The sequence below is a fragment of the Hemicordylus capensis genome, chromosome 9 (assembly GCF_027244095.1).
Source record: "Hemicordylus capensis ecotype Gifberg chromosome 9, rHemCap1.1.pri, whole genome shotgun sequence".
NCBI lineage: Eukaryota > Metazoa > Chordata > Lepidosauria > Squamata > Cordylidae > Hemicordylus > Hemicordylus capensis.
Window position 1 is genome coordinate 2,129,448 of NC_069665.1, and position 14,305 is coordinate 2,143,752.

Below are 14,305 nucleotides of genomic sequence, written 5' to 3' on the forward strand. Positions count from 1 at the left end.
GGTCCCCAGATGTTGTTGGACTACAACGTCTATAATCCCCCACTGTATTGGCTTCTGCTGTGGCAGATTCCTATACTGAGCAGGCAGTTGGACTAGAATAGAGGTTCCCATCTTGTGGTACTCCAGATGTTGCTGAACTACAACTCCCATCATCCCCAGCCATAATAAATTTTAGCTGGGTGTGATGGGAGTTGTAGTTCAGCAACATTTGGAATATCACAGGTTGGGAACCCCTGGGCGAGAAGAGCTCCAAGGTCCCTTCCAACTCTGTGATTCTATAACAAAAGGAGGACCTCCTTTTCTCATAAAAGCCCACCCTCATGTTCACTCAGAGACCCTCTTTCATGTTTCCACTTCATTTTAAATGTGGTGGGTAGTCACACAGAGCAGGATCTTTTCAGTAGAGGTGCTACTCTTGTGGCCTTCCTGTCCTAGGGATGTGCAACTCACTCCTTCTGTGGTGTCACACACACCCATTCACATGGCCATGCATACCCAGGTCAGAGGCCATGCATACCCAGGTCAAGTATGAATGGTTGTGTGAATGGAGTGCATGTGTTGCTTTGGGACTTGTATGATATGTAGAGTGGATTCATATTAATTGCTTTCATTGACTTTTTACTTTGCTGCCAGTTATGTCATGTTTTAAATATTTTTCATACATAGATTTTAAGAATGGTGAGCCACCTGATAGGTTTTTTTTTTAAAGGAAAAGCAGAATACAAATGTTTTAATAAATACATATGATGTTTGGAATAGATTAGCTGGGACTTTAACCACGTTGCTTGGCTTGCATGGTTTGCATGGTTTTTTCTTTGTTAAATAGCAGCCACAGCACCCCTCCCTGATCTGGATCAGGACCATGGTGGGAGCAGAGCAAAGGGTTAACTCCCTCCGCCCCAAACATCACAGTCTCCATGTGGATTGGGCCCTCCCTGCTACTGCTATTTAACAACAACAAATATGCAAATACGAAGGAGCAAAGTGTTGAAAGCCAGGACACCAGGGCCCTTATTGCTAAGTTGGATTTCCCCTTAATGTGTGTGGATGGGCCCCATCAGCACCATCTGGCCTTAACATCTGGGGCTCACATTCCAGGGGAGTACTAGGCAAGACCAGTCACAATGCTACTGGTGGGGAGAGGAAAGAAAACCTGCTTCCTGATAACCTCTACTTTCATTTTGTCAAGGATCATGTTTCTAGCCCTTATGGCAGCAAAGATAGGCTTGGAAGCAGGCACACCGTGCTCAGTGGAATTGCAGAAGCCTCCATGTTTCTTGGAGCAGAATCTCAGTTATGTTTTGTGCTCAAAGGCAGGAGAATCGCCATCTTCTTCACAGCAGCAGGCCCTTTTATCTTGACTAGCAAGCCAGAAGTTGCTGGTTCGAATCCCCACTGGTCTGTTTCCCAAACTATGGAAAACACCTGAATCGGGCAGCAGCGATATAGGAAGGTGCTGAAAGGCATCATCTCATACTGTGCAGGGTAAACCCCATGGGTAAACCCCTCCTGTATTCTACCAAAGAAAACCACAGGGCTCTGTGGTTGCCCGGAGTCAACACTGACTCGACGGCACACTTTACCTTCCCTTACAGCACAGTAGGTGATGCGCTGGGTGGGGAGAGGAGAGGGCAAGCAACCCTCCCTCGCTCCTGAGAATGGGTTTGCCTCCACCCACCCCCATGGCTGGACTCCTAGGGTTACATGAAGGAAAGGCCTTTTCATATCCTCAGAGGTGGGGTCCTCAAACATGGGTCCCCAGATGTTAGTAGTCTCAAATATTTTCTTCATTGTCATCAATCGGTTTATACCAAGAGTGGTTCTCCACTGGCTCCTTTCCATCCGTTGGTGACAGAACTGGAATAGGCTTGGAACTCCAAGAGACATGAAACGTCCAAATGAACCAGACTTACTTACTTCAGAGAAAATGCTTCTGGGATGAGAGCTTTCATGCAAAATAGACCATTATTCTCTGTCAGAACACAAGCAAGGGGGAGTGGAGCCCGATTCACCTGCCCAGAGATGCATTTTGTTCCTTCCGTGCTCATTTTCCCCTAGTGCCCCCACTGAACACCACATCGTACACCATTATGCCTGCACAATGATAGTCTTCTCAGTAACACTAACAAGAGAAGGAACATAATGTAATTATTTTAAATTATGGTTATGCTTAGAGAGCGCCTTCTTCTGCACAATCCCCACTGGATGTTAAAGTCATCTGAGGAGGTGTGTCTCCAGTTACCACCGGTGCGTCTGGTGGCGACTCAGGGGCGGGCCTTCTCTGTAGCTGCTCCTGAGCTGTGGAATGCACTCCCGGCAGACCTCCGTAACCTGAGTTCATTATTGGCCTTCAGGAGAGCCCTCAAGACCTACCTCTTTGGCTTGGCCTTGCAGGATTTTTAAATTGTTGTAATTGTTTTTAACTCCTAACCTGGTTTTCTGGGGTTTAAAACTGTTTTGAATTTTTAACTGTTGATTGTTTTATGGTGTTTTATAGTCTGTTTTTAACTGTGAATTGATTTTAATTGTTTTGTTTTTTAATGTAAACTGCCCTGAGCCATTTCTGGAAGGGCAGTATAGAAACTGAATAAAAAATAAATAAAAATAAAAATAAATAAATAAATGCTAGCGATGTATCTGAAGAGCCTTTTTTTGCCCCAAAGTGCTTATTTTGGTAGCAATACTGACCATGCCCATATTGCCTGCTCAATAATGTTTTAGACAAATATGATAAACGTTAAGGGTTGAGGGGTAAGTAGGATCCCCACCACTGCCCCCTACAATTTGTGTTATGGAACTTGAGAAGATAAATGACGACGAAAAGAAGAATAAAAGCAGCAGAAACTTCTATTTGCCCAAATAACTGATCACACTCAGGAGATACAAAATTCTGTTTTAAATGTATTGATATTTTGTACATTGCGTTTCTCAAGTCCTTCTGTCTGCAGGATCAAGCGGTCTTGAAGGTTTCTTTACACAATTGGAAATACCTCAGTTACTTATTTGTACATGTTTTGCAAAGAAATAAAACAATTTATTGGAATAAAACATTGGGGTGACCAAGCGTTTCCCAAACATGACTTTTCTTTTCACAAGGTTGTGTAGTCTAAAGCAATGATTCAAAACATTTGGTGGTAAAATATTAACAGAATACTCCCTCCCACCCCAAAAAGAAAGAAGAGATTAATAATACATGGTTTTGAACTTCTTGTTGTGTTAACTCTTGCTCTTGTTAAACATGTTGTACAGCTGCCAAGAAACATGTATATTGTTGATGCAGCTAATTAATTCTCAACATTTCTGGCTTAAAACAGATTTCCCCTATATGCCTTTCCAAGGGTTCTCAGTCTGTTTTGTTTGGTCTGAGAGCAGCAAGATGGAGAAGAGGTGGGGTTAGCCATGATAGATCATGTGGCCAGAAGGCTGCATCCCAACATCCTTTGTGCCTTTGCAAGCTCCTGGTCCAGACCTCCTAACTCACGAGCTGCATCATCAGTCCTCTTAACAAAAACAAGGCCATCCAAAGCACTCATATTTGAGTTGCTTATGCAGCTGGGGAGAACAATGGCATATATGGAAGCAAGAGAAATGGCCCAAAGGAACCCAAACCACTTTGGTTCAGTCGGATCAAATTAAATGTTGCTCGCCTTCAAATGAGAATGTATTTGCTGCCTGAGCACCCGTTTTGCTAGCTATGCAAAACCAAAGCGGTTGGTTTTGCCCTTTGTTTTACAGAACACAATCTGTGTATAACGTTGGAGGAGAGGGAGCCATAAAGACAGCTGCCACTGATATTGCTGTTCTGCGATGGAACTATTTTTAAAAAAATGAAATGGTAAAACCTTTAATCCAGCAACCTGAAATCTCTAAGTGAAAGAATATGTCCTGGTGTAAGTTTTCCTTCTAAAAGGAGGCCCGTATCTTCCTAATGAAGTGATTACTTCCACATGGGTTGCTTGTTTCACTTCTGCTCTGCTGTTAGTGCTGTGATGTCATGACTCAAACCTTTTCCATCTGCTGGATCCTTTTATGGCCCCACCTTGCCAAACTCCTTCCTTAACTGAAGCTGATTTATAGACATAGAAGAAACACTGCAAACATCAAACGGAAATGGGCAGGGGCCAGGGGAGAAGCCAAATAACCCACAAATATTTCAGAGGGCCTTAAAGGCTTTCGGCCACTTCACAACATGACATTTTATCTAAATTTGTGTGTTGCATGTGTTGCGGGAGGGGGATGTATCAGATGAAAATGGCACATCTAACCCAGCTGGAAGTCATAACTGGCAAGAGATTCCCAGTGCACGTATACACAGCAAAAGAGATGTTCACACATCTGTCTATATATTCTTCCCGATATCCCTGCATAAATAAGTCCAGGGCTAAGGTTCTCGAGCAAGACAAATACATTTAAGTTCCAAAGGATAATGGGTCTCGGTGGAAACTGGTTGGCTTCAGTCAAAATTGTGCTTGCATGATTTGTATCTAAGAGTCAGGGAGGGTATCCAAATCCAGGTCAACCATAGGCTCTGTGCATAGCTTTGGGCAAGACGCCTCAATTCTGCCCTGGTGGGATAGCTGTGGTTAGGCTGAGCTGAAAAATTCCACATCATTTTCCTGGTTTCCATTAATTTTTTAAAAATAATTTTCTTGTTGGCTTTTCTGCAGTCACTTTAGGATGTCCAAACAGGACTTCATATTTAGAACATGACTGGAAAATAGTGACACCGTTTTGATGCTCGTATCATTAGCATTGACAAAAATGTCTCCTCACCTGAAAATGCAAAATGTGGTCTCAGAATTGAAACTCATGGAAATTCATCTTAGCCCAAATTGTGACCTATCTGTAAGAATTGTTTGGACAGAAGTTGTAGGCTGGCATAAAATTCTTATGATTAAAACCACACACCTGAATGTATCTATATTTAGATAAATCTGAATGTATCAAATTTTCAAGTTCATACTGGGAATGGACAGGCACTGGGCAGTGCCTATAGCGTTTTAGTGTTTCAAATCTTTATGCCCATAGAGTAATAATAATAATAATTTTAAAAAACTAGGAGACCCAAGGGATCAAGCACAAATTCTGTTCCCATGCACAGGAAACGTTGTGAAGAAGCTCAGACTGAAGTATGAAATATGAAAAAGTGACACAATTTAAATCTTCTGGGCATTTCCAGATTGCACGCTATAACAGGGTTAAAATGCTTTGGCTTGGCAAGATCGTATTGAAAACGAACCCCCCCGAATCCCAAATTCCTATAACGGGAAAACACAGCAACTTATCTGCTACGCACATGCAATGTTGTAGCACTATATTGCAAAGATAAAATCCGACAGAAGGCATCGGAAATGTGAACAGCACCTTGATGTCAGTGCAGGGACTGCAGTGTCACAACAGAAGTATGGAAACACACTTCACAGATCCACAGTGACACTGTGGTAGGGTTTAATCCGGAAAGTGTCCAGGGGAAAGACTACTCAAAGCAAACACTTTGCTTAACTGTGTAAAATGACAATGGGCACAATCCATCAAGAAGTTCCCTTGCGCATGCCCCACTGAAATAAATTGGAGCTGAACATTATGAAGTCAGAATGAGACCATTAGTCCATCTAACTTAGGACCCCGATCTGTCTACCTGAATGCGGAGACTGGCAGCTGCTCTCAGCCCAGCTTTCAGACAGGGCCGTTTCCTAGCGCACCTGGAGATGCCGCCAGGCCATGCACAACAGGTGCTGCACCATTGACCTACAACCCATTTCCTCAGTGGGGAGCACCACCATGCTCTGGTTTGCACAGGAATCCTCCCCGATGGTTGTGCGGCCAAGGAGAACCAAACTGGATTTTCAAACTTTTGCTGACCCATGTGGAAAGTAAGGTAAGATTCCTGCAGATTTGAGCTTTGACTTTATGGGAGTGTCTGTGATGCGGCATACAGCAAGAAATGGCTATCAACACAGAGCATGATTTTCAGTTTGGGGCAGGCAGGGGGAAGGTACAATATTAAGTGGATACAGTACTATACAATTCAACAGGTATCTTACATACAAAAGTGATGGCTTTAGGACTTAATTGTTTTATTTAAGAGTGCCATAAAAGTATAAAAGATGTTAAATAAAGATATTTGAAGCTGCCACACTGATCTCTTCTGCAATTGTTCTTCATAGGTAATACAGGCCCAGAGGGGATATTCGTGGGGACGGGAGTGAAAGGGATGGGTGGAACTGGAGACCAACTTCAGCTGCATCAACAAGACGGGGGTGCCCATTATCCTGTTTGGGGCCATAAAAACAAGCCAGGCTGGCCTCCTTCGGTGTCTTTATCAGCAGCCTGACAATGGAGAAACCAGCAAGTGAAGCTTTTCGTAGAATGGAGAGAAGTCTTATAATCTGCTGCTTCTCTGCTAATCAAACTGCTGTAAAAAGGCACAGCTGCAGGGGCCAGTTCAAAAGTCGGCAATCCTGCACCCAGCACTTGGCAAAGGATAAAATTAGATAAAAAAAGGATAAAAGCCCTAAATTCCACAGGAGTTATGCTGAACTCTGGCAGAAAGCCAGTTCATCTCAGTAGGTCCTGAGAAAGTTCCTTGTAGATTGTATGCTGGGACCTCCTATTTTCGGGAGCGGAACAATTTCCAACATTCTTTCTTGCCTAGTACCTTATTTGCAAATAAAAAAACAAGAGTGATAATGTGATATTTATGACACCTCAGTTATTTGCCTCCCCCCACCTCCTGTGGTTAGAATCTACATGTCACATTTATGGCAGATCTAAACAAGAGGCTTAGACTGGTTCAACCGTTGTCCCTCCCCCAGGAAATCCTCAATAGGGTACTTCTGCATGGGTAAGTGGTGGTTAGGATATTCAAAGAGAGGATTATCTGCCCCCTTTCCAAACTAGAATTCCCAGGGTTCTGTGGGGCCATGACACTTATATTAGTATAACACTGATGCAAGTTTTTACTGTAGGGGTAGCCTTAAATTTCACCTTTTATGACAAGGTGCTCTTTAAGGGCTACCATTTGGTGCTCAAAGAGAAGATGGCCTAACCTTTTCAAATGGATCACGTGAGTAGTGAATAACTCATGGCATCATTTTCAGGCTGGATCCAATTCACAGGCCCATCTCTGTCAAAGTTATGTGTATGGGTGGTTCCCATGTCACATTTCCAGGTGAGGTATAAATGCAATTCATGTGCTTTAAATGGGATTTGTCCATGATGGTTGCGAGGTTCACCCACACAGAGAAAACATAGGAAAGGATTTTTGACCCTGCTGTTTCATAGTCCTGCTACCCAACAAATGTGTACAATTTAGGTATGCAGGCCCCAGGCCCACACAAGCTGGCTCCACCCCCTGCACATTTATTGTGTCTTTTGAACAGAGTCTTTGCATAGTATGAAGAATGAATGTAGGTCAGCTCTGTCCACACTCTGAGGTCATTCACACAATCAAAAACTGCATTCTACCTGTGTTTGGGAACTGTGTCTGCTCCCAATTTTTGGTTGTGTGGAAGCAAGGAAAGAGGAAAACCTGCGTAGAAGTGATTGTGTGGAAGCAAGGTAGGAGGAAAACCTGGGTATTTTTTCCTCCTACCTTGCTTCTGCACAACCAAAAATTGGGAGCATCAACAGCTCCCAAACCTGGGTAGAATGCAGTTTTTGACTGTGTGAATAACCTTAATCTGTGTCCTGAATTTGTGCAGGGTAGATCACACATATGGAGCCGATGCCTAGAGATTCTGTTCACAAGACACAAGTAAGAAGCATAAGTTGGGGATCTGGAAAACAAGCCCCACGAGGGAAGGCTAAAGGAAGGAAGTCTGCTCAGCCTGGAGAAGCAAAGACTAAGGCAGGTGACGATAGCGGCATCCTTCATATTGCTGAAGGGCTGTTGCAATAAGTAGGACAAACACTTGTTCTCTGCTGCCCCAGAGGACGAGACTAAATCTAATGGGATTAAATTACAGAAGGGTGGATTCTGGTGGAACATGTCACGGCAAAAGCATTTTGACAATGGGACCAATCGCCTGCCTCTCGCTGAAGGTCTTCAAGCAGAGGCTGGATAGTGGAGATGCTCTGCATTGCCTGCACTGAACAGTGGGATGGACTAGATGGCCTCAACACCACCCACCGACTCTCTCCTTCTAGATCCTGGTAGAGTCAGCAGGTGAAATCCTGCTTTTCTCCTCCAGGTGTCAAATGTACATGCATTTGAGAAGTTCTCTCACTTCATCTGCAAACTGAAATATGCTTTCTGCTACATGGAAGAAAACTGAGTGCATCTGCCCCCCAAATGCTGAGAGCCCCAAACTGAAGGCGACTTGATAACACTAGCTTTTAAAGCTTTTAAGAAGAAATAACTTGTGAGGAAATGAACTGATCCAACCAGCATGAAAAGATGTGTTCTTGTCATTCTTTGATACTGTACAGAAAGTTTCAAAGCAATGGGAACATTGCATCTAAATGAAGAGTGAAAGGTAGGAAAGCTGATCAAATTTGGGTCCGCAGAGTAGACATTGATGGACTACAGCTCCCATCCTCCCCAGTGACAATGGCTGAAGGGCATGATGGGAGTTGTGGTCCAACAATGTTTGCAGACCCAGGTTTGAGAACTCTGTAGTAAGAAAATTGGCACAGTCCATTTCTACAGAATAAAAAACCGTAACGTCTAGAAATGAATGAGAGGACACCACAACTTGAACACCGTCTTATTAAGGACTTTAGTTAAGCCTCCATTTCCCTCTGTTTTACGGTCCTTAACTCTTGTCAGTTGTGGGAGCATCACTTCAAATGCGGTAGAATCCCCATTTATCTCAAAAAGGGAGTGTGTGGGACCGAAAAGAATTTGAAAAAATTCCAGCACCAGAAGAATATGAATTGGTCCCCGTTTGAGGTGGCTTCTGTACACAAGACAATTATAGGCGTTGTAGAAAAATAAGCCATTTGATACAATGAGCAAATGAAACCACAGGAGAGAAACCAATAACAAATGGAGATGCAAAAGGATGCCTGATATGATGAGGAGGAGATGGCATCCAGCTGGGGTAGAAGCTCAGTGCGGGCGCCATCTTCCTTTGGGCAGCTCCCATGTTCTTAGTATCGCTGGGGGAGGTGGAGCTGGGACTCCAGAAAGCTGGCCAACGTCCTTCAAGGGACAGATTCAAATTACATGAATGGTCTTTCTGCCAAAGTCCAAGCAGATCTCAGTTCTCCATGGAAGCAGTGCCTCTTCTCCACGCGATGCCTGTTCTGTCAAGAGTCCAACTCCACAGAACATCCAAAAGCTGTGCGGACTCGGCGGCTGACTCATAAAACTAAGGAAACTCTTTTGTTGTCTCTGCTTTCCAGTGCAGTTCACGGCTGGCGATGTGACAGGTAGTTTCAGAAAGGTCACTCGTTGGCAACACCAAAGTCACCTGTATTAATACTGTCTTGCAAATCCTTAGTGTTTCCACACAAGGGACTATTAAACACTTCTACGTTTACAAAGGAGGGGAAAAGATGGTCCTTAGTCCAGGGGTTCTTGCTTTATCCTGATTGTAGTGTTGGGCTGTGGTCTCCTGTCCTCGCGACATAGCACGTATTCGCTAAACTGGGAGGAATCCACACCGCCACCACACGATGCTGCCACATTAAATCCCTTCTGGAACAACCGCTCAAGTACCTGTGTTTGGAAAAAAGCATCCGTTAATACTGGGTCCCTTGACATAGAAGATGTGCCCATGTCTCTGAAAGACATCCTACATATTTTGGACTGAATTATGCCTGATCTGAAGCATGCTTTCTCAAAAGTAAACCCTACTTAGTCCAGTAGGACTTCCTTCCTAGAAACTAGATTTTGGGGTGCAAAGCAGCTAGTTTGAGACATCTTCCTGCCCCGAAGTGGCCCCCGAGCCTCTCAGGGCTACAAGGATGCAGAGGTGAACCTGGTAGAGGATGCACAGCTCTCAAGTATACTCCCTCTCCAAGGAAGGACCCTTAAGGGAAGAGGTCACAGCCCAGTGGAAGAGCATATGCTTTGAGCAGAAAAGGATCTCTGCTGTCAGTTCCAACAATGGGGAAGCTGGGTCAATGGGCTGACTCAGTACAAAGTAATGACATCTGTGCAAAAGCAACCTATTGTGAGAATGCAACATTAGCTAAGATGATTTCTCATTCACCTTTCTGCCACGGTATGCAAAAAAGGTATCCCTGCTCATCTGGACAGCAATCCTGGGAAGCAGGTAATCGCCACGAGGAAGCGGATTCTAAGAGATGGCAACTTATCAGTTGCTGCCCATTTTGCCCACAGCTGAACTGGGATTTGAACTCAGCTCTTCTGTGCCCAGCCCTATCTACTGGCCATAGTGTCTTCCTTTTTCAAGGCCTTCCTACTGACAGGCATGAGTTGGACTCCTCCATTTGAGGGGTTCTCTCAAAAATGTGATGGCGTCACGGTTCACAGGGTCCAAAGACGGCAAAGGATCCACAGGAGCCAGCTGGAATCTGCAGAGTGCATTTTGGTCTTTCTGGATCTCCTAGAATATTATGCAGCGATAATTCTATAACTTATTCCTAAATGACTACTGTGTGATTAAAGTCTTGCTTACAGCAAACCTCTGCAGAAAAACCAAATATTAATCAAACAAACAAGCACTCTGCAGGGTAGTTCAGTACATTATGGAGTAAAATACTGGCTGGTACTGATATTGATGCTCCCTCTTAAGAAAAGGTGACGCTGGGGCTTCAGTCATAATAAAATGAGGCCATAACTCACCACTAGTATACAATATGAATGGAGGAAGGGGGAGGGACTCTGCAAACTTTTATGGGCATCTTCTCTACTGGTGTATCTATTCAGGTTTCTAAGAGTCTTCCCTCACAAGGGTGGTTTTTTTTCCTTTTTGCATGCAGAGAAATAATGTGCATCTGTTTATATCCTGTCTGTCATTTTCCCGCCAGCAATCACCCTCTGGTTCCACAAAATATGGGACATTTTAATTTAGGACAAATTGTTTTCGAGTCTGAATTATAAATGTTACTTCTTGGAAAGCCGGATTCCTTCTCTACATTTTATTGATTATTCTATATTTAATTGCATTGGGCCAGAACAATTTAAAATGGATATTTATTATGAAAACAATGTGTGTGTTTATAATGATAAGAGTGTTTTCTAGGTCCCCTTCGATATTAAACTGAGTTGAATTTTTTTATTTTGGTGAATTATTTATACTGCTGTAAAGTACTGTATTGCAGGCACTACTATTTTGTTTCATTATAATTAAAAACAAAACGGTTTTTTAAAATCGTGTTTGTCCCTGCGGGATGGGGTCTGGTCTGCGATGTCACCCTGAGCTCTGGAAGCGCTGACAAGGTGCCTCCAGCAAAATCCACCAGCTGGGAGGGAGATTAAGAACCTAAGAACAGCCCTGCTGGATCAGGCCCAAGGAGGCCCATCTAGTCCAGCATCCTGTTTCACACAGTGGCCCACCAGATGCCTCTGGGGAGCCCATAGGCAAGAGGTGAGAGGGGCAGGCCCTCTCTCCTGCTGTTGCTGATGGGTGGGATTCATTCCTGCTGTGCTGAGTTGCAGAGAGGCTTGGAGAGGATCCAGACTGCTGCTGAGGCCCACGGAAACTCCAGAAAGAACGCCAGCCCTTCTCCATGCTCCAAAGCAGGAATGCCATCCCATAAAACTGATGGCCAGGAAATCTAGGACTGACACAAGGAGGTACTTTCCCCACACAGCGCAGAATTAATCAACGGCCACAGTGGCCAAGAGTCAGGGATGATGGGAGTTGTGGGCCAACATCTGTAGGAGTGCTGAGGCTGAAGAACTCTGCTGTAGACATTCCTTCTGTTGCAGGGTGAAGGGCTAAGGATGCTTCAGGACAAGGCGGATGGCTTAGGCTCTCCCATGATCAGAAACGTGGAGCAAAGGAAGGGCCCTTCCCTCTCACCATAGAAGCTCCCCTTCCCCTGTAAGCATTGCACGTGGGCGCAAAGAACTTTAAAGCACTTAACACAGTATCTCAGCTGTGATGCACTTGCTCTAGCTTTTGTTTGAAACAAGTTTCACTGAATGGGTTAATTTTATCAGCTGGTCTTCCTTGATGCGCATGCACCGCCAGCTCTTTTCTCCCCCATCCCCTCCGCCCCAAACCTACACGACTTTACAGAGCCTTGTGGAGAAACTCACTTGGTGCTTTCGATGGCATCTTCACCATCTAAGGAATCTCTTTGTTGCACCATTAACCAGATTTGGGGTGTGTGTGAGAGAGACTAACAAAGATAATTTCAAGGCATCATCTGATATTGGATGTGGGGGCGGAGCAGAGAGCAGAATCAGAAAGTATATAAAGGCATTGCCAGGGTTGCTTTCTGTCCTTGCTTGGTGCATGTTTTCGTATCCCCTTTACTTTCCCCCGGAAGCGGCACTTCTGGCTCGCTGGCCCTTCAGAAGGATCTCACGTGGCCTGACGGCATGCTTTGCCTGTAGAGATCTGAAGCCCTCCCACGCTCTCCTCATTTGAAGCCCTTGCTCCTCGCTCCTCAGTCTCCTCACCCAGCCCCTTCCTTCCGCGTACCACCTTTGCTTCCTAAGACAGGCCAGGCACAACCAACGCTGCAAGGGAATCTAGCGGCATCCTTCAGCCCCACTAGTGGGGGATGGTCTTAAGACAGGGGGACTTGTATTGTCTCTGACTTTTGCCCTGACTGTGTATCATTTCACTGTGTAACGAAGTGTCAGAACCAGGGGGAGGAAGGAGCACTATGCCTGGGAAGAAGAGAAGCGGAGAGAGCAATAATTAATAGAACTGGGAAAAGGAAATGTGGCATGTGTTAAACAACACAACTCAAACAACCTGATCCCTAAAAGGCAAGGCTCATTTCATCACCATTTGGCCCCTTTGAGAGAAAAGGCAGATGTCAATAACTTAAGGAAAGAAGGAGAAGGCAAAAGGCACTGCTGGAAGTAAAAGGATGCTTGCACTTAGAAAAATGTTGCATTTTCCTTAGAAAAAAACACAGCAAGATGTTGCATTTTATCAGCATTAAAAAATTGGGAGTGAGGCTGGACTGCAAAACCATTTCCAATAAAACTTTAACCCAGACACCCTGCTCTGGTTTGCTTGTTCTTGGCAGACATGGCTACCATTTCCTGCTGTACTAGACAATGGTCTGCCTAATGCAGCATCCTCTTTCAAACAGCCAGACCACAACTAGGGCATGAAAACCCTTGCCTTTCCACTGTTTCTCCTCCCAGCAAACTGGTAATCGGGAGACAACTTGACTCATGAAATTAGGGAACATTGTTGATGGCCATGGAGAGACCTCCCCTCCTCCATGAATTTGTCTAATCCCTTTTTAAAGCCTTTTACACCAGTGGCTGTTGTGAATTCCACCTGGTTATTATGCACTGCCTGAAGAGGTCTCTTATGACCACCATGTTGGTAGGGCCATTTCATTTTGCCGATGGAGGGTCACACTACATGATACTCTTTTGGCCCTGAGTGTCTTGTTTTTGTTTTCTAAATAGCAGTGACAGGGCAGGCATTTAATCCTTTACCTCACCACAATCGCAACCCAGATTCCACCCCCACAAGTTCCTGCACTGAGTAGGCAGTTGGACTAGAAGACTTCTGATCCTTTCCAACACTTTCCCATCATTGGACAATCCCCTAAATCAGACGTCTGATCCGGCTGCGTCACTTTGCCTGATGGCCAAGCTGGTTCGGCAAGGCTCCTTGCGATGTGTTTGTATGGCAGCGGTGCTATTTAGCAGCCCAAATAAGGGCCAAGTGGCTTGTCAGGTGAACTGCTCACACCACCAGCCTTGCATGCAGGCTCCAACGTGGTGGTTAGAGCATCAGAACCTGGCCTGAATGTGGAACGTGGACCAGCCCCTTGGCGTGGAACATGCACAAAGGCAGCAACGGAGGTTTGCCGTCCGTCTGCGTCGCTCCTCCGCAGCCGTGTCCCCCATTTCCTTCTATTATTTTTATCATGATCTCAGTGACGGTCGGCAAATGCATTGTTGAGCATTGCCCGACGCAAACGCTCAGGCCAGAAAACAGTTAGAGGCAGAGCGAGTGCTGAGCTTTCCATGGATGAGTCCAGGGGCAAAGAGAAGGAAGCTGATGCGAACATCAGGGCTGTGCTTTACTGAGCCAGCAATATAAAAACACGCAAGGCAGGCAGACATGATCTCTCGAAAACCCAGTGCACAGAACAAAGTGCTTCAATGAGCTACTACCTATGCGCTCGGAGGACTCCCCTGCAGCCATTGCAGAGTGGTGGGGGGAAATAAAAAGGAAAGCAGGTT

General features: G+C 44.9%; 1 protein-coding gene across 5 annotated transcripts in view; it reads right to left on the reverse strand.

Moving 5' to 3' along the window:
* Positions 1 to 2,829: 2,829 nt before the first annotated feature.
* Positions 2,830 to 14,305, reverse strand: part of KCTD15 (potassium channel tetramerization domain containing 15) — a 66,547-nt gene continuing 55,071 nt past the window's right edge. For all 5 annotated transcript variants that reach the window (XM_053270562.1, XM_053270563.1, XM_053270567.1 and 2 more), the window contains one exon: positions 2,830 to 9,664. In XM_053270562.1, coding sequence (XP_053126537.1) covers positions 9,509 to 9,664 — 156 coding nt within the window. In that variant the 3' untranslated portion in view covers positions 2,830 to 9,508. The remainder of the gene's footprint in view (positions 9,665 to 14,305) is intronic.